At 35.0% G+C, this 21,455-nt stretch overlaps 1 protein-coding gene across 2 annotated transcripts in view; it reads right to left on the bottom strand.

Moving 5' to 3' along the window:
• Window positions 1-439: 439 nt before the first annotated feature.
• TLL1 (tolloid like 1) overlaps window positions 440-21,455 on the bottom strand; it is a 235,950-nt gene continuing 214,934 nt past the window's right edge. For both annotated transcript variants that reach the window (XM_055276332.2, XM_055276333.2), the window contains 3 exons: window positions 14,490-14,703; window positions 6,248-6,498; window positions 440-5,049 (listed from right to left, as the gene is read on the bottom strand). In XM_055276332.2, coding sequence (XP_055132307.1) covers window positions 4,915-5,049; window positions 6,248-6,498; window positions 14,490-14,703 — 600 coding nt within the window. In that variant the 3' untranslated portion in view covers window positions 440-4,914. The remainder of the gene's footprint in view (window positions 5,050-6,247; window positions 6,499-14,489; window positions 14,704-21,455) is intronic.

Raw genomic sequence — 21,455 nt, 5'->3', positions numbered from 1 at the left:
GGGAGGTTTACATACTGAAGGCTTATTATCTATAAGCCTTTCACTTTGTCCTTTCTGGGCAATCTTTCTGTTTAAATATTCTTCACGTCATTCCTTAAAGTAATTCCCCTTACACCCCTATTACCACAGTGACATCACTACTGTGTTTTCAAAGTCAGCTATCACTTTTGTGAGAAACTAATTCTAACATAAAAATATTACAAGGGAATATAGATGCATTTTTATATGTTGATGGAAATTTATTGTATTTAGCTACATGTTTACAGTTGCTCTCCAAAAAAAAGAAAAAAAACCTAACAGAGCTTTTGAATGATAATGCAACTTTTTCTTCCTTAGATTTGTTGTAGAATTAAATATTATGGTTAATATAATCATCCTTAATATTATTCAATAGAAGAAGCACCGTTGAATCTATTTTTAAATATGTAATTTGCAAAATACACTGAAACATAGAGCACATGTTTAAAATAGTGTAAATCAGTTTAGTAAACTTCATTGATATTTGTTTTCAGATGCAAGTATGCTCTGAAAATTTGATAGTTGAGCAAAAATGAAATGTTATATAAGTAACTTTCCAGATATAAGGACAATACAGACAGACAGACAAAGTAAGGTCAGAGGGACTGGTGAAACTGTTAGCCTGTGTTCATATAGAAATACAACAACAGAAGCAATGTCAATATTTACTCATATACCTCCAACCTGGCAATAAATAAAGGTAAGCCCTGATCACTAGGACCTTCTAAGTGCCTCAATCTGTGTATAGTTTAATGGATCTCTTTTCAACTGCTTTTTATGCAGATACATTTCCACCTACAAGTTTTTTGAAGTTAGAAGTTGATATTCATTGTATTCATTTGCTGCTTAGAATACTGGATGAGGAGAGGTTATATGTAGTGAAATGTGCTCAGAGCCCTATAATTCCTTTGTTTTCATCCTGCATGGGTACTTGCATTAGGGTGTCACGGCTGGAACTAGAGCCACGTGACCAGCTTGGATTCAGGTTCAATATACCGGAGTGAGGGAAAGTTAGGCAGGTTGGAAACTAGACAGTGAAAATGTAGATGTCAGAAGAAAGTTTGGAGACAAATAATACTATTTCACAAAATATCAGGGCCAGCCTTTCCACTTCTTGTTTCCTAATCTAATGACAAAGTTTCTCAGTTTTATAACAATAACATAAGAGACCAAAAGCTAAATATTCATTGGAAACCAATTACCAAGCACTGAAGCATAAAAACTTTCAATTCATTCACAGGCCACCTTTTTTCTCTTTTTGACAAGTTCTTATTACACATTTGTTGTTGTAAAATAGAAAGCATTACTGCAATTCGAATTATGTATCTTTAGAAGGCAATTATATTTTCTGCTTTCCTCCTCCCATGCCTGATTTAACAAGTGGCATCAAAAATTTTCCATAAGGCAAGTCTAATTCTTATTAGTAAATAATAGTTTCCAAATATTTGATAACTGTTTTAAGTAATTTATAATGTCACATAGGGTTGTAGTCCTTCTAAACCTACATAAAGATATAATTTTATGTTTCTTTTAAAAATAAATTTTAACCTTACAAAAATAAAATTAGTCATTTGATGCTTTTAGAGATTTTTCTATATGGCAGAACAAAATTTGATACTTGAAGCTTACCACCAAAAATACAGCAGTATTACAAACCAAATAAAAGAGACTAAGCTATTTTAAAACAAAGTTAAACAGAATTTGAATCTCATACTGTGACATACTAAAATGAGTCATAGATAGGAAAAATCCAGCCAATATAGGAATGGGATACTTGAGGGTTTTGGAAACACAATTACTTCTCATCCATTTCTTTTAAAAAGTTATTTTGCCCATTTAAGTCACGATCTCCTTAATAAACTACAGTTATTTTCAAAATTGACTTTTAAAAATAATTTAATAAAATCAAGTGAGAACAGTGTTTTTTTTTCCTATGTATAGTCAGTTAGGACTTTGGCAAATATAAAGCACAACCAATATACTGATGTAGGGTGGAAAATAATTTAAAAAATTAATTTAATAAAATGCCTGGAGCAGTAACTAACAATTATTAACAACACAACAATGAAGCTGTCTGTATTTTCATTTAACAACACATTTAAGGCAAATGTTGAATTAATATAAAAATAATATGTGGTAAACTGATATCTGACATGATACAATAAAAATTAATTTTCACGTTGAAGACCTAGTTATGACAACATCTCTATATGCCTTCTAAATACCTAATTTCTCAGTTGTGCAGAGCATAGCTCACTGTGGTCTAATAAGATGTCAATCAGAATATCCAGAATATTTCTTAATATAGAGCAATACATTTCCCCTACCACATCAGACAAAATAATTTAATATATTTGTTTTCACAAAAGTCTCATACTAACTCCAAACTATAGTTTTTTTTAATTTCTAGTACTAATTCTGATTCTTAAAGATAGCTATCATTGATATTCTAAATTTCATGCTGTTCTTGAAAAGAACAAAATGCTTATCCTGAAAGTTTTACTCTAATTCACCCCTAAAATTTACTTTATGTGGGAAAGTTTCACCATAAAAAATCTACTATTTATATAGGTCAAGATTGATTCTACTACCTTTGTAGAACAAGCAGACACTCATTTATATAAGACAAACTGGGTTTCAACATCTAACTTTACACTGTGACTCTGGGAAGGTTACATAAATTATTTGAGCCTCACTTTCTGAACTACAAAACGAGAACATGATGACAGTCCTCAAAGTGTAGCATGGAATTTAAAAAGAGCTAGTGCACATTCCCAGCACAGGGGTAGTATAGAAGAGTATAGGTGTTAATGTTAATGACTTTTTCTCCTCTCTTTCCCATTTCTGGCATATTTTGGCTAACTGGAGATTAGTGAGAAAATATGGAAGAAGTTACTGGAATAAATCAGCTCTACTAAAAGCCTCATCTACATTGCAGGCAATAGTTATACATTTTCAAAGTAACATTCAATAAGATCAAAACGTTGGTTATAAAAATGTATTTACATTTTCAATTCATATGCAAGAAATTTTTTCAGGGCAACAATTTAAGAAAAAAACAGATAAGCTACATCTGTGTGTATAGTTTAATTTTGTAAAACTGAAAGAATATACCCAATTGTATTCAATGTTGTATGCTCATGGACAGGTAACAGAAACAAGGCTACTTCATACAGTAATCTATATTGACATCAAAATAGAGTTTCTCTAAAGGAAAGAGCCTTTCTTTAATGGGATTCATCAAAATTAGAAGTTCCCATTATTTGTCCATGAAACCTAAGGAAGGTGCTATTTCAAATGGAATTCTAGTAGAACTTGGCACATACATTTTAACTTTTCAACCACCCGTTATTTTTTACCTCTTGCAGTTTCACTCACTCAGACAATCACACATCTACATTCATTAATTTTAAAAACACACATGCCTTTAAAGCAGAAAATTCATCCTCAAATTACATTTTCTACAAAAAAAGCAGGACACCATATTTATATCCAATGCTTCAGTCATGGAAATGGATTTTCTTCATAGAGCTGTTAATTAACATACACTATTATGTTCAACATTTCAACAGGTGTGTTTTAGGAGGATCTGTTTGATCATGTGCAAGAATTCTAAGGCATTATAAGTAGTTGTTCCACAGGACAAGTGCTGCCCTTGCAATGATATACTCTTGATATCTTTGACAAGTCTTTAGTCTTCAAATGCCACCAGCCATAGGGAGACATTCGTAGTCTACAGGTGGGTTGGCTCAAAGGTCAAAAACTTGTTTAAAAAAAAAGTTTATGGAATAGCACCATAAGAAGTCTTTCAGAAACAAATCTTTTTTTCCAGCATTGCATTTTGAAAAAAATGAATGAATCCCAGGAAGAGAAAAATGAAAGAGATCTTTCAGTTCTCACAAGACCTACTTCTGCTTCATTTCATTTTTAAAAAATAGATTAACCATGACAACATCAACAATAATAACTACAACAATAACAGATCGACAACAAAGGAAAGACAATAGCAGCAGCAGTAACTTGAGTAATGAACCATCCAGACAGTCATTCAGAAGAATCCTGCTCACACCTCTTCGGAGTTTTCTCATAAGGTTCATAAGACATCACAGGCTTCTTGGATTTGTTGTGAAAAGGCAGCACTTCCAAAAAAAAAAAGAACTAAGTTTACCAATTCACTGGGCATTTTCTGAGACTTAAAGAACTGATGTCTAGAATTTAACTGCAATAATAGACACCATTGACATTTCAAACTCATCAAAATGTAAGTACACTAAAGTGGTCTCAAGATCATTTGTGTTTCAGAGGTTAAGCTGGCCTGCAAGTGGAAATAATGAAGCAGAAATATCCCAGTTTCCAAACACCAGACACACACATACACATGGAAAGTACAAATCACCCTCAAAAGACTTCCACTTCACATTCACCTTATGTGGATCTGGTTTACACTGTATCCAAGATACAGAGTCAGCAATTATCCTAAGACAACCAGAATATTGTTTTCCAGTTTACGACCTGCAAGATCATTTTATGTCCCTAAATCTTGACAAATTGTCAAAAAGAACACTGCAGGGTCACAGTTCCTGAATTAAACTGTCTGAATTGTGAGGCATCTATTTCAAGCTGTGAACAAAAGCTTGTAGAGTCTTCCTTGAAGTATATGATGCCCTTTCACCAGCTTTATTAATACCATCAAGCATGGAGTTCAAATATCCTTGTAATGCTGATGAGGGTTTTGCTGGAAACTTCTCTTTTAGTACAAAGATAATTCTGGTCTTACAGGGAGTTTTTGTTCAAACTGTTTGTATAAAACATTTGTGCCAATATCTTCAGTTTTAAAAAAAATATGTCTTCTCTCCATTATGCACATTCCTTTGTGTTCTGACAGAGGTTTTGGTGTTATTTTTTGGTATGTGTGGTGTCTGGATATCTTATGCTTTTGTATCTTATATGAAATCCCTTCTTGTTGATTGTGTCATCGGTGTGGAAATGAATTAAAACTGCATCTCCAATTGAATAAATCTCTTCTGGTGGCTGAAGGAAAACAAAAACAACAAGCAAGTAAACAAGCAATAAAACAAATCACTTTTTCTTCAGTGTAACGCATGTTTGGGAATACTTTTCTTTGGAATATAATTTAATCCTCCCAACAACCTTGGAGAGTAGTTGTAATCGACTTCTTCACTTTATAGAGGAGAATATGGGATTCGGAGAAGAAAGTGACATGCTAGAGCTCACGCAGCTAGCCGGTGATGTAGCTGAGCTCTGAACATATATTACATTTTCTAAGTTCTGGGCACTTTTCTCTTTGGAACTTGAGTGTTTTTCCCTAAACTTTTAAGCCAAGTTCTCTTGATTTACAAATCAGTAAAGCGAGGTTCAGAGAGTGTAAAGAGATACTAAATGTGTTCCAGAGCCACTTCCAAAATCCAAATCCTCCATTATTTCTTGTTTTAATAATCTAAGCACCAAGAAGCTTTTTCATTACATGTCAGTTGTCATTTGGGCAGGAGTTCAACAGTATTACTGAAGCAATAGCTACTGGTAGACGTTTGAAAAACTGGGACTAATATCTTCAGGACAAAATATGTATTCAGAAGACTATAAATATATAAATCTTAATGCAGTGAATCCTGGGAGAAAAGCACTGAGAAAATCTTATGTTTTTCTTTTTCTTATTTCTGATGGGGACCTCTTCTGACCTGTACCTGGCACTCTGCACCTGCACAAGTGACACTCTGCAATGGAACAGTATCTCTGTAGCACTGCCTGTGTACACACACCAGTGGCTGACCCTGCCACTGCCGCCAAATACATTTGTTAAAAAGAGAATGTGAATTAGAATGGTGTGCATGTTCTTTTTTTCCTTTATGCTTTAATTAGAAACGTGACAGAATTGTCTATGGTGTGCGTTTAAATATGCTGCTGTTAGATTAAGTATTTAAATATTTATTGCATAATAAGAAGTTAGAACAATGGAAAAGTGACAAGAAATTATACCTACTGATTTCATTGGTTTCACCTGATATTATTCAGGCAACTTCATTAGAAGTGGAGAAGTGATAAGGGTAGAGATATGTTATATTTTGTCAAGCCATTTATAATACAATGTAGCCTTTTTTTTTTTTTTTTTTGCAAAAGCAGTGCCAACTTGTGAATGGTACACATATCAATCACGAATCAATAGGCATCTTTAATCGTGTCTAGGATATCCTGATGGTGGTATATTTACCCCAGATCCACAGAATCGACCAAGCCCCACAGCTGTTGAATCGAGACCATCAAAGAGCTCCACATAGTCATAGCCACAGTCTGCCTCTTCTTCCACTTCAAACGTCTGGAAGGACAATTCAAGTCGAGAGCCCCGTTCTGATACTAACAGCCATTCACAGTCAACCTGTCCCGGGTAGTTGTTATCACCAAACTGAGCATGTGAGTACAGATCTCTGGGTTTTGATTCTGCTTTCAATCGTCCGCCACACTCTGCCCAGGAAAGAAAAATAAAATGAGTAAGATCAATGAGCTTTAACAGGTTCAATTTAAATTTCAGTGTAGTTTCAGTGTAGCCTAGCCATTGTCTAACTTCTGTTTCTACTTCCAGCGTCAGATACGTTTTCCACAACTGGAGAGTCAGCTAGTGTCACGGGTGCCCACCCAGGCCCCAGATATGGACAACCAGGCTTGGAATCTCAGTCCCAATGCCTCCTGGCCCTGTGACTCTGGGTAAGTGACGTCTTTGAGCCATAGTGTTCTCAAGGGTAAAATACAGATGAAAATAATGGTACCAATTTTAGTGAGGTTTGAGAATTTAAAACCTGAAAATCACTTAGAATCTACCACCTGGTAACTCAATAATTTTTAAAATTGTTCTACCTAATACTGTCTCTAGTCTCATATAACTATTTTCATAAAGAAGACGCCAGAGTAGTAACTCAAGTTTAATCGTAACAATTTAAGAACCCCAAATGCAAAGAAGTAAGAAGTAACTTAAAATTCAACAATAGATATAAAACCCCTCTGCGTGTGTTTGTGTTATATGGAAGTTTCTATATAGAATATATACGATAGTAGTATTTTACTTTGATAGAAATATTTATCTCACTTGATGGGGAAAAACCTACATATATCATTAATTATAATTATCTTTGCAGTTCTATAACCTATCCAACGATAGTCTGTGTTTATTACATGAAAAAATTGTAAATGCTCCTCACAGCTCCTTTAAAAAAGACAAGTTAATAAGCATAGGCTCTACGAGTTATTTTTGAGTGACCTTTGTTGCTCAAGGTAAATACACCAACGAAATAAATAAGTGTGCATAAAATCTTTTAGTTAGTATAATTTAGAAAATAAAAGGTTTCAAACACTCTTCTCAGGAACACTTTGTGGTCAGAGCCCCAAAGCGCTTTTTTTTTTTTTTTTTTTTTTTTTTTTTTGAGAACTCTCGCTCTATCACCCAGGCTGAAGTGCAGTGGTGTGATCTCGGCTCACTGCAACCTCTGCCTCCCAGATTCAAGCGATTCTCCTGCCTCACCTTCCCAAGTAACTGGCACCACAGGCGCTCACTACCACATGTGGCTAATGTTTTGTATTTTTAGTAGAGACAGGGTTTCACCATGTTGGCCAGGCTGGTCTTGAACTCCTGACCTCAAGTGATCCACCTGACTTAGCCTCCCAAAGTACTGGGATTACATGCATGAGCCACCACACCTGGCCAGAGCCCTACAACTTTTTAATTACTGGAGATTAAATAAAGGTAGAAAGCCTACAATGCCCCACCAACCTATCCAAGCAAGCACGGTGGTTAGGAGGGAGATAAAAGAATGGAATATGAAAAGTGTCAGGAGAAAATAGAGTTTCTTTCTGTCCCTGTTTGTCAAGGATTGAAAGAGTTTCTGGGAAGCAGGAGTTTCACTGCTAAAATGAGGAACATCCCGGGGGAAAATCAATGTGGTAAGATCTGGAGAAGCAAAACCACTGGATAGCCAAGTACAATTGTAATACTGTCATGGTAGTCTGTGACCAGATAGTCCTTAGTGAAGATGGTTAGGCAGCTGAAATTCTAAACTGGACTTTTCAGATTTGTATATAGTTTACCCATACTGTGGTTTGGTGACTTTTAAATAACAAAATATTTCTGAATTACGGGTATGGAACCCCTTTCACACATGTCTGAATTCATGTGTGCCCAAGCAAATCTATGGGCGTTGTCATAAACAACAGCAAATTCAGAGACCTTTGTGTGACTAACATATGAAGGAACTTCCAGCTAGGGTTCCAATCACAAGAATGACTTCCCCATTGGGCTGTGTTACACGGTGAATGTAAATGTCCCTCCATCTTCCAAATGGTAGATGAGCATCTCACACAACCTACTGATAGAGGTGCCACTATTACAAATGTATTTATGTGAGGAAATATTCCGGAAAGCTGGAATACCAATTAGCCTTGGGATTTTATCTCTCAAGTCCCACAAACTGGAAGCCAAGCATCCTCCCTTTCCCACTACGGTGCTTTTCTTATCTCAGTTACTCTAAGAATTATTTGCTCCTTCCCGGTCAAATTGCCCGGGTGCAAATCTGGCTCTGTTCTTTACCAGCTGGGGGACTTCTTTCCACAACTTCTTTTCTAAAAAGGGAATCATCCATAGTACTCACATCATAGGGTCCAGATGAAGAGTGCGTAGGTTCATATATGAAAAATGCTTGAAAGGTGCCTGGCATAGTAAAACCCATATAAATTTAAGCTACCATTATTATTGTTATTATTTTCCTATGAGCACATGTAAATGCCATCATCTGTACTCTAGGATCCACTCAGGTATGAAATGAAAAACCAGGAAAATTGAACAACAATTTAAAGCACTATTAATCCTCTATTAGAAAGGAAAAATTCTATTTGTGAAGGCCAGTAAAATATTTTGTGAAAAATATTTCTGAATTCAACATATAAATATGTAAATCAGTGTAATCTCATTTACAGATTTTTAAAAATTCTACCTCTTCTCCAAGTTTGAGAATTGACTGATATATTTTGCTTTCAGCTTTTTAAAATAGCTTCAGCACTTGCATTACTTTTATTCCACAGCCCAGGAAGAGCTGCAGGGGAGGACCTGGAGATTTGGTGCAGGCAGCCTTTTGTGTGTCTGCCTCACAGATACAAGGTAGCATCACAAAGACCAGGATCCAGAAGAAGCAACCCTCCGCCAGCCACAGCTTGGAATAAAAATCAAGGAAGAACTGAAGAAATTAAACAGAAGAGGAAAAATGACTTCATAGTCATTTCCCCTTGAACTTCATTGTGACACAGATTCCTTTGCTCACATGACTTCATAGAGGATTTTTGAATCTGAAAATCACAGGAAGTTGTCTTTATGGAACTTTATTAAAAACTTCTAGAAAAATGGCCTACATTTAAAAACAAATGCCTTAAATTGCATTTAAGGACAATAAGAAGTCCCCCCCCACCGCCACCGGTTTTGCTTCCATTTTCATTTATCTGTTGCAGTGCACACCCTTATTCCTATGGATCACCATTCAAACTAATAAACCTGGAATTAATCTCTAACCGTAACACACACACACACACACACACACACACACACACACACACACACACCCCATGACAGAATTCAGTCCACAGGATGAATTTGTAAAGAATGAAATGAACATTTGAATGCTATATGCAAAAGAGGTGTGATTTTATTAAACCGTAATTACTGTTGCACCAATCTATAATATGCCCTGAGAGAAATTCCAGAATAAAATAGGCAGCCTGAGGGCAGTTGCTTCTGGGTGTTTTCCAGAATCCTCCCGGCCACTCAAGCAATGGTCAATAGGTCATTTATTTTAATAGGTCACTTTAAAAGATGATTTTTAAATACGGTGAACACATTTTCATCACGTTATTTCATCAAATCTACCTACTCATTTACCAAGTCAGAAAAATATAAAACCAGTTATTTAGCATGTTGGCAATAGCATTTTTACATCAACAAAAGAACAGCCAAAGCGGTTCTTATAGAATTCTGACAAATGGAAAATGAAGCTGAATAAGAAAGGTAACAAAAAGGGAAGAGAAGCCTAGGGTGAACTTCATTTTAATTTGGAAAGACAAGTTTGTTTATTTCCTGGTAAAGTATTAAACTCCAGGAGAAATTTTGTAATTTGACCCATAAATGCTTTTAGTGAACATTCCAATTTAATTGATTTAGATCAAATAATTTCCTTTCCAAAGAGTTTAATAATATTTTATTTTTAAATGTCATTGACAAAGAGCATGATGTTTTATATTACAGAAAAGAAGTCCCAAGAGAAAATGCTTTGATTTTAAAAATTATTTTCTCTCCCTGTTTCTCCTGTTTTTCTGTTTTGTAGCCATATCCTCTTAGAAAAGACACAGGATTTTTTTTTACTAAAGATTTGTTTCCTTTAATTAACTTATTTAAGGCTGGAGTAATACCGTTTGTTACCTATTAAAATAAATTTGGAATTAGAATTTGAGCAAACTATCAGAGGAAAACAGAACTCTTTCCAATTAAGTCCACTTTCCGTGGACTTTTTTTTTTAACTTGTAAAGAAAAGCAGCCATCATTACACATTACAACATTTATAATCACCTAGTTTAAAAATTCATAGTGTTAGAAATTTTTCTTGTGCATAAAATTAAAATTGTATACAGAAATATAAATTTACCTAAGCAAGTTAAACTGTATACTTAAGGATCCATCAAAAATAGCCATCCATATTCTAGAAGACAGTAAATAATGAATAAATGCTTTATACATATAGCAAATGCTGACAGATATGGTACTGGACTTGGCTGTCTTGTCAGCAGAAATTGAAAGATAAATTGAAAATCATAAGTTTAACTTATCAGACTGTAAGCTGTCAATAGGCAGGAATTCCTTCTATTGTCTTTAAAATTCCCACACATTTACATTGTCCAAAGCAGATGCAAAATAAATATTGATGAAAGAGTAGAATAAATGAACCTGTTAAAGAGACTTTGAGGAGAAATAAAAGCAGACGTAAATAAGAGTATTTCAGCATGTATGACTACTAGAAAGCAATAGAAAAATAGAAATCTACCAGAAAAATTCCAACCTAGCTGAAAAACCAAACAAGTAACATAAAAAATTCTCAGAATAATAAAAGAACAGGAGTTAGGAAGCCAGGACTCTAATTTCAACTGTTATTAACTTCTTGTGCTATTTCAGTTACCATTAAATTTTTTAGCCTCAAATTTCTCATTTCTGAAATGACAGGGCAGGCTTAAAGAATATCCATGGCCCGTTTTGCCTAACAAATTGCTATTGGGGTTCCTCACGTGGGTGTCTGAATGGTTGTGAATGAAACAGGGAAATAAAATAAGCCTAGTCACTTATATATTTTGAAGAGATTTACTTAATGTTTCCATAAAGAAGCATTCAATCTTCACCTAATAAGAATGACAGTTTTATATTCATTTTCTTCCTAATCCAAAAGTTTTACATGACAAAATATTACTATAGTAGGAAGTACATTATCTTCAGAGACAATCAGAATTAAAATAAAATCCAGGCTTTGACACTATTTTAGAAACTGCAAATTAATCATCCAGATTTTCACTGTCTTCATCTGCAAAATGAGGACAATATCTATGTCATAGAGTTCTTTTGAGGATTCAATCTGTGTAAACTGTGTGTGTATGCCTAAAATGCCCAGTGCATTCTCTACCATTGGATCACAATACATGACTGTAGGGAAAAGAAAGAGAGATCAGACTATTACTGTGTCTGTGGAGAAAGGGAAGACATAAGAAATTCCACTTTGACCTGTACCTTGAACAATTGCTTTGCTGAGATGCTGTTAATTTGTAACTTTGCCCCAGTCACTTTGCCCCAGCCACTTTGCCCCAACTTTGAGCTCACAAAAACATGTGTTGTATGGAATCAAGGTTTAGGGGATTTAGGGCTGTGCAGGATGTGCCTTGTTAACAAAATGTTTACAAGCAGTATGCTTGGTAAAAGTCATCTCCATTCTCTAGTCTCAATAAACCAGGGGCACAATGCACTGCAGAAAGCCACAGGGACCTCTGCCTTGGAAAGCAGGGTATTGTCCAAGGTTTCTCCCCATGTGATAGTCTGAAATATGGCCTCATGGGATGAGAAAGACCTGACTGTCCCCCAGCCTGACACCCAGGAAGGGTCTGTGCTGAGGTGGATTAGTAAAAGAGGAAAGCCTCTTGCAGTTGAGATGGAGGAAGGCCACTGTCTCCTGCCTGCCCCTAGGAACTGAATGTCTCGGTATAAAACCCGATTGTACATTTGTTCAATTCTGAAATAAGAGAAAAACCGCCCTGTGGCAGGAGGCAAGACAAGTTGGCAGCAATGCTGCTTTGTTATTCTTTACTCCACTGAGATGTTTGGGTGGAGAGAAACATAAATCTGGCTTACATGCACATCCAGGCATAGTACCTCCCCTTGAACTTAATTGTGACACAGATTCCTTTGCTCACGTTTTCTTGCTGACCTATTATCACTCTGCTCTCCTAGCGCATTCCTCTTGCTGAGATAGTGAAAATAATAATCAATAAAAACTGAGGGAACTCAGAGACCAGTGCCAGTGCAGGTCCTTGGTGTGCTGAGCGCCGGTCTCCTGGGCCCACTGTTGTTTCTCTATACTTTGTCTCTGTGTCTTATTTCTTTTCTCAGTCTCTCGTCCCACCTGACGAGAAATACCCACAGGTGTGGAGGGGCAGGCCACCTCTTCACATGACCTCTATTAAGATAAAATTAGATCCTCTCAATGGAATGTTAATCATAATACAAACACCGCAAATGGCGTGCATGGGCAGAAGTCATGCAAATTAGGGAGTTATGGAGTTTTACTGCTGTAAGTAACCTTGGGATTATTATTTTACAGACGAGAAAACTGAGATCCAAAGAAATGATCTTTTCAAAAGTTTCCTGCTAGTTAAGGGTTCACTTGTAGCAGGAACCCAGATGTACCGACACACTGTGACATACTGGAACCTCAGTTATCTCACTTACAAGGGGTAAAAAGCGACAGTATAAAAGTAAGTTTTTATAAAACTAAGAAAAAAATAGATAATCTTAAAATACTATATCATCAACTATTTAAACAGTTTTGACAGCATATTTTCACACTACCTTCTTGGAACCTATGATGATATTTTCTAAAGTGTGATGAACTCTGCACTATCAGTGAAATATTGACTAAGTAATAGGATTTTATTTTTCCACCCCTTCATTAGGTGACAAGTTACAAGAAAAATATTCAAGGAGTAAATGTCAAATGTGTGGAAAATCTCTCATTAGCATGACATTTCTCTGGTCCATGTAAGATTTTCCTCATGCCATAATATTTATATTTATATTAATCATAAGAAGTAATTAATTTGTGTTATTGATAGAAGGCCAATGATTACTATTATTAATCAGATTAGTATCCTGACAATATCTTTATCACAGACTTCAATATAAATCTAATGCTCATAATAAAATATACTAGAGTGAAAAATAATGTTGGATAATGGAATAGTTAAAATTATGAATTACAAAATCAAGTGAAAGAATAAAAACAATCAGCAGAAATTCATGACAAAATTTCACTAAAATTATTTCATGGATGAATTTGTTTGTTTTTATACCGTGTTTTCCACCAAGGCAAATTTCTCCCGTGTATCAATCGTTCATGCATCAACAGTGCCACTAGGTGTCAGTATAAGCTAAATGACCAGCTAATATCTACATTTAACTGATACATTGTCTTAACTGAACGAAAAGGGGACATTCTCTAGATATTTTATGAAACACATAACTAAACTGTCTCCAAACTATAAATAATGTTACTCTATATTTTTGTCTAAAATTTTTCATATTTTTCTAAATTAAATTCTATTTCTTTGAGATTTCCAGAGCAGTTAGTTGAAATCTGTAAGAGTAAATTAGAGAGTAGGATTAGGCAAAAGATCATGTTGCATACCAAATAAACAAAGGAAAAATAGAGGCTCTGTCAAATAGATCAGTCTTAAACTTATTTATAAAAAGATATTAATGTAAAATCTAGCTAATCAGATAGGTTATTAGATAAAACATACATTTTTAATATCAAGCCATAGATTTCTATCTGTTAAAAATAACATATAAATCAAACTGCTAATGTTAATATGAAATGCATTATATAGATATTTAGGTACAGTTCTACTTAAACAAACTGCACTGTTCTACTTAAGCAAACTGCACTGATCACAAATCAGGCAAAAACTATTGGGTTTTCCTAAATGCTCAACTGCAAAGATCTTTAGGTAGGATACTGTGTGGTTCTGCAAATATTTCACAAAGTGCTTCAATGAAATTTTGTCTGCTATGCTTGGAGATTTATTTACAATCCTATTATTGAATCAAATTTACCAGAAGAGAAACCTGGATCTTAGTCAAAAAAAGAGAAGCATGACTCAAATTTGCTGACCTGTAGAATGTGTGGCTTGAAAGCCTTTTCTTTGAACAGATGCATCAGAAACAAACCGAACAAACATTTTATTTCCAGTAGCCACAAGGGGATCTGGTATCTTGTTGCCACATAGTCGTCCAAGAATTGGTGACTTTTCTGTTTCTCCATCAAATACTTCTAAGTGGTCATAAGCACATTCTTGATGCTGCTCAATCTCAAATTCACTGAAGGCCTTTTTTAAAAAGAAGAAATAATTAAAAAAAAAAAACAAATCACTCAAAATGAGATAACTTTTGGGACAGAAATACATATCAATAAAAAAATATGTTCAGGGCATACTAATAATTTAATACATCTACAGCATAATTGAGAAAGATGTGAAATCAATACAATATGTAATCTCCGAAAAGACACAATGAAGAAAACAATGTAATAACTTCATATGAAATTCTACTATTTGGCTATTAAAACCAATTCTACTATTGCAATTCAATCTCAGAATTTAAACAGAATATAAAAAAATGGTATTTTATTCTGAATTTAATCCAAAGGATTCATCAGAAAATTTCAAACAATCATATTAAAAGATTGGGTCCTTCTGGGTTTGATAATCGTAGAACCCATTGAACATTATCCTACCCTTAGGCATTTAAACTAAACTCAATAAAGTATTATTATATTTTTACAAAATTAAAATGCAACAAATCTTCATAGCATAAATGAAAAAATAACTTTCACTATATATTTCTTTATTTAGCTCTTACAAACCATATCATTAGCAAACACTGATAATACTTAATGCTAAAATATTTTTAATTTACTTTTCATGTAGATGGTACACTTATTTTAATATTGGACATCTTGGAGAATTTGAATGCTTTGCTCTTATTTATGAAATTTAAAAACTATTCTAATTTATCTGTGTTGTAATTTTCATCTGTGTGACTTAGCACATTTAAAATAAAAAATAATTAAATGTATAACACACTATAGATCACAAAGGAAAGTTTAATTGAGATGGATGAAAATAACATTGTCCAAGCTATTAATAATTACATAAATTACAGGTTATTTGCTATTGCCAAAGGCTCTTTCCTTTCCCCAGAAAAACAATCATACACTGAAGAAATAAAGCCGTCATTCCTACTTAAGTCTATAGAAGAAAACTAAAATATTATAAAGCAAATAAACATGAAAAAGTATGAAATATATTTCAAATTTGGTTAATTTGCTATAATCCCTCCAACAAAATATTGGCACATGAATTTTAATATAGTTATTTTCTTTGATACAGTTTTACTGAAGTGATCATAATGTTCAGTCTAATTGAAGACATACAAAAAAAAAACTAAAAATTGCTCTGTCTCAGTGTGAACCCACTATCTATTCCATACCACACTACATCACCCACTATCACTTCTGACTTCGGAGGAGTGAGGAAAGAAATGAAATAAACAATTCATATTAACTAGGGAGTAGAAGAAAGGAATGGAGTTACTTAACGGAAGAAAGAAAAGGGGGAAAAAAAGCTGATCTCTCTTTTGTCTCCTTCCACTGCACTCTACTTAAAAAGTAGAAATAAAAAAAATTATAACCAATAAGCATTAGAGTAATTGTTTGTTGTAATCATTATGGATGAAAAGGAATGCTTACTTCATTTGACCAAAGACACTGGCTAGTACAAAAAGACTGAACATACCACAAAGAATCTCACTGGAAAGAGAAGACAGTGTAGGGAAATACAGTGAACAAGGAGACATCAGTAGAGTCTGTTTATCCTGAAGCACAACATGCAAAGCAGGTGATAACTGAAGGAATGTGTCACTTGTTAATCTCTGTAACCCAGTGGAGTGCACACATTGCGTAGGATGCAGAAGATTCTGAATAAGTATACGGATGTCTGTGTAAATCTGTCAATGTATTTACCCAAAAACCTAGCTGACGTTTATGGCCAACCTCAAGTATGAAAATTCTACAGACAGGGCCTACTAAATCTCGTTTTCTGCCTCTCATGAAATAGCAGTCTGCTTCTATTACCATTGTGTACATATATACATTCCTAACATCAGCTTGTAATTGATAGGAAACCACTATGAGAAAATTGGCTTAACCGCACCTAGAGTTCTTTATTAAATATGAAACTAAGCTTCTGAATTATAAATATAATGTTATTTCAAGAGGAAAAACATTGGTTCAGGAAAAGAATATCTGAAAACCACTGCAAGTTGAGCAAGTATCTCTTTTGATTGTGATTTAAAGTCATTAATCTGTAAGTATAAAGAGCAAAGAACCAGGGAAACCTGCTGCATAGAAGAGAGTATTTTAAGAAAGTTGCAGGTAGTGGCATTCTAAAGTATTTGCTATAAGTAATGGCTAAAGCTGGGATCAGAATTTACAGACCACACATGTGTTCAGTCCATTGATTGGTCCATTGAAGACTGAATGAATGAGATAAATAGGTGACTATTTTTCTTCCTAATGAAATGCAGGATGTCTGGCCTAAATCATAACATCTGTTTAACAGAACAGAGCAACACCACACAAAGTAGCATTGAGCTGGTGGGCTGGGGGCCATACTGACAGCTGGTCTGGAGCCAACTGGCTACAGCTCTTTATCAAATTACTGGTGGAATCAGACTGAGTCTGTAAGAGTCATATTAGTCAAAGGTTCCACAGCTGACATATACTCTAGTGATGCAAACAACTCTCATTCATTAATGAATTTTCTTTTTGGAATAGGTAGCAACTTGTTAGGTCAAATGCCAAAGCTGGGTGGTCCTTTTCCAGAAATCAGCCTGAACTAAAAGCTCCACCACACACAAGCAAAGGTGTGACTAATTCACAGGCTGAGATCTCGGAAGTCTGCCCCTTATACAGTAGAGATACCCACACAGAGAACCTTCCATACACAGTGACTTTACATCAACAGAAAATATTTCCAGGCCACAGAAATGTATTATAGGAACTCTTCGGAAAGGAAAAACTTCTAAAATATTTTTCAGGGTTCATGATGATAAGGTGTGATATGCCATTTACCCCTTTATTCTACAACACAAGCTGCACCATGAATCTCAATATCTAAATAATAAAGAACGTGCACACTTCCAACCACCAGGAACCAATGCCGCAGAAATGTCCCCAGAAGACACTTAGGTTCCCGAAAAGTCTTGCAAGTTCACAATGGAGACAGTATAGCCAGCAAGGCTGAATGTATAAAGCTGTAAGGAACTTGGATTTCCACTCAAAAACACTATCTTCCTTTGGTAGACTTAAATATTTTTCCTAAGTGTTTAAGACTTTATAAGTATTTGGGTATTAAAAAACTTTAAAGCATACTCATTCCATGATTATATTTCTATAATTTTAGGGTTACTAATCTGGGTTTTAGAAAGGCCAAAAAAAAAAGTGAATAACCATGGGCCCTAGTCAGAAATCCGAATGCATTTCCCACAAGACAAGCAAGCTAAGAGATTAAGGAGTCCAATTCAAAAGAAATAAAATTGAACTCTCTTTATAGGCTGTGGAAATAATAACTTTATTTCTGGAACACCCAAGCAAGTCTAATCTACCTGGCTGGCCCCTGGCCAGGCTTCCAGACGCTGTTCACCCATATGAACATCTGTAGAGGTTCTTTTATTGAAAATACAGGCAATGGCTAAAGAATGAGGCCTTGCAGGGTAACTGCATATATTCACAAAGGACAAGATAGTAAAATGATAGCACTTAATGCAGAAATAAAATTTAGCAAGGGTGAACATTTAAACTAAAAGAATTAAAGAGACTGATGCAATTTGAGCAACTGTAAGATAAGCTTTAGAGGTTCCTAGTCCCAGCCATCTTTCACCTTTTCCTGTTTGATAAAAACTGGCATTTGGTTTCCCACAAAATATTTGAAGGATTAGAGGCCACTGGAAAAAAATGGCATCATGGAGTACAAACCTCAGTCTCCTGATTCAAAAGAACCTTTCTTCTCCATGAGCCCTCTATAACTATGATCAAATATATTTTTTATGGATTTATGATGGATAATTATTTAACAGTTGTAGATGTTTTCGTTTTTTAAGTATCCCATATATAAAGCTATAACTTGTTAACTGTATGTTATATAGCAAAACTCAAGGGTATGATAAATCAACTAAAAATGATATAAGCACATTAGCTTATTGCAGTATGCTCGGATGCCTAGAACTTTGCTTGTTTGTATTTTGTTTTGAATGAACATTAATTCAAAATATAAAAAGGTACCCCCAAATTTAATTATCAGTTGAGTCTTTCAGAACCAAGACAGGATAAAAACAGGGATAACAGATACTTGTACTTACGCATTTAGAACTTTGTCCCTCTTCTAGCAAGAAGATTTTTTTTCCCCAAGCATCTTTTGACTGCAATTTCTTTGTACTTTAAAGCTATAATCATGCAGTCAGTACCTCATGATTAAACAAACACACAGACGAATAATAAAAACAAAGCAAATGTGTTTTTTGTGTGTCCCTGCTGTAGCAGATTGCCAAACATTTAATGCCTTAAAACAACACAAATTTATTCTTCTACAGATGTGGAGGTCAGTAGTCTAAATTGGGAAGGCAAGGTTGTGTGTTTCTAGTCTAATTCTTCTCCCCTTGAATCCTGGCCAGCCTTAGTGATTTGCTTTACCAACAGAATGTTCCAAAGTAATGTTCAAGGGCTTCTGAGGCTTCCATCCCCTCTTTGGGGATCCAGGTCTGACAGAAAAGAGTCTGGTTCCTTTGAGACCGCCATGTTGCAATGGTCATGTGTAGGTGCTATCGCTGTCCCAGCTGAGTCAGCCTTTTAGCCCTCCACATCAAGATGACAGACATAAAATTGCAACCACCTTGACCCTTTACATATGCTCCCAGGTGAATCAATCAATGTCACATGCAACAGAAAAGTTACCAGCAAAGTACTACTTAAATACTGATATGCCACTCCCTCAAACTATGAGATGTAACAGTGCTTGTTTTATGCCATGAGGTTTTGGGCTAATTTGCTATGCAGCAGTAGACAACAACTAGAACAGTCCATAAAAGGTAATAACTGCATTATAATGCCTAAGTTTTGATATAAACCTATAATAAACTGACTCTGATAGTTTAGTTCTCATATTAATGTACAGTAATATATATTAGATTTATTTTTATTATTTTTTATTTTTTTATTATTATACTTTAGGTTTTAGGGTACATGTGCACAATGTGCAGGTTTGTTACATATGTATCCATGTGCCATGTTGTTTTGCTGCACCCATTAACTCATCATTTAGCATTAGGTATATCTCCTAATGCTGTCCCTCCCCACTCCTCCCACCCCACAACAGTCCCCAGCGTGTGATGTTCCCCTTCCTGTGTCCATGAGTTCTCATTGTTCAATTCCCACCTATGAGTGAGAACATGCGGTGTTTGGTTTTTTGTCCTTGTGATAGTTTACGGAGAATGATGGTTTCCAGTTTCATCCATGTCCCTACAAAGGACATGAACTCATCATTTTTTATGGCTGCATAGTATTCCATGGTGTATATGTGCCACATTTTCTTAATCCAGTCTATCATTGTTGGACATTTGGGTTGGTTCCAAGTCTTTGCTATTGTGAATAGTGCCGCAATAAACATACGTGTGCATGTGTCTTTATAGCAGCATGATTTATAGTCCTTTGGGTATATACCCAGTAATGGGATGGCTGGGTCAAATGGTATTTCTAGTTCTAGATCCCTGAGGAATCGCCACATAGGCGTGGGCAAGGACTTCATGTCTAAAACACCAAAAGCAATGGCAACAAAAGCCAAAATTGACAAATGGGATCTCATTAAACTAAAGAGCTTCTGCACAGCAAAAGAAACTACCATCAGAGTGAACAGGCAACCTACAGAATGGGAGAAAATTTTTGCAACCTACTCATCTGACAAAGGGCTAATATCCAGAATCTACAATGAACTCAAACAAATTTACAAGAGAAAAACAAACAACCCCATCAAAAAGTGGGCGAAGGACATGAACAGACACTTCTCAAAAGAAGACATTTATGCAGCCAAAAAACACATGAAAAAATGCTCATCATCACTGGCCATCAGAGTAATGCAAATCAAAACCACAGTGAGATACCATCTCACGCCAGTTAGAATGGCCATCATTAAAAAGTCAGGAAACAACAGGTGCTGGAGAGGACGTGGATAAATAGGAACACTTTTACACTGTTGGTGGGAATATATATTAGATTTAGATAATCATACTGTAAACTGAATATACATATGCTGAATGAACACCATGCACACAAATGCTCCTATCTCACAAAGGGTACACAGGAATTTTATTGTAATTCCTATTATCTATAACTGCTAGATCATCTAAATATCTTTTTGAGATTATAGGCTTATAACCCAAATTAACCAAAATAATTGTTATCTCAGACGCAGTGAAAGAAGGCTTATTTATACCTATCAGCCACTACCTACATGTCACTTGACGAAACCACATATCAAGTTAGAGGACAATTTGGGTTAGAAAGTACAGTAGGCTTTCAAAATTCATAAACTATGACTTAAAAAAATTGTCTCATAAAATTGTCTTCAGTGACAATTTTCTTTTCTTTGCTTCTAAATTGAATAGGGAACATGTAGAAATCTTGTGTTATCCTTATACCAAAACCAGACAATTACCCAACAACAGCAACAAAAAACCTGAAGACCAGTATCACTAATGAACATAGATGAAAAGCCTTCAACAAAATACTAGCAAACCGAATTCAATGGCACATTGAAAAGATCATTCACTATGATAAAGTGGGATTCATCCCAAGGATGCAAGGATGGTTCAACACATGCATATCTATAAATGTAATGCATGACATTAACAGAATGAAGGACAAAAATGATCTGATCATATTAATAGAAAAAAGCATTTGGCAAATTCAACATCCTTTCATGATAAAAAAAAAACTCTCAACAAATCAGGCACATAAAGAATGTGCAAC

Source organism: Symphalangus syndactylus, chromosome 4 (genome assembly GCF_028878055.3).
Source record: "Symphalangus syndactylus isolate Jambi chromosome 4, NHGRI_mSymSyn1-v2.1_pri, whole genome shotgun sequence".
In the NCBI taxonomy this organism is placed as follows: Eukaryota; Metazoa; Chordata; class Mammalia; order Primates; family Hylobatidae; genus Symphalangus; species Symphalangus syndactylus.
The sequence above is the reverse complement of the archived record's forward strand: the minus strand, read 5'-3'. Positions and strand labels throughout refer to the sequence as shown.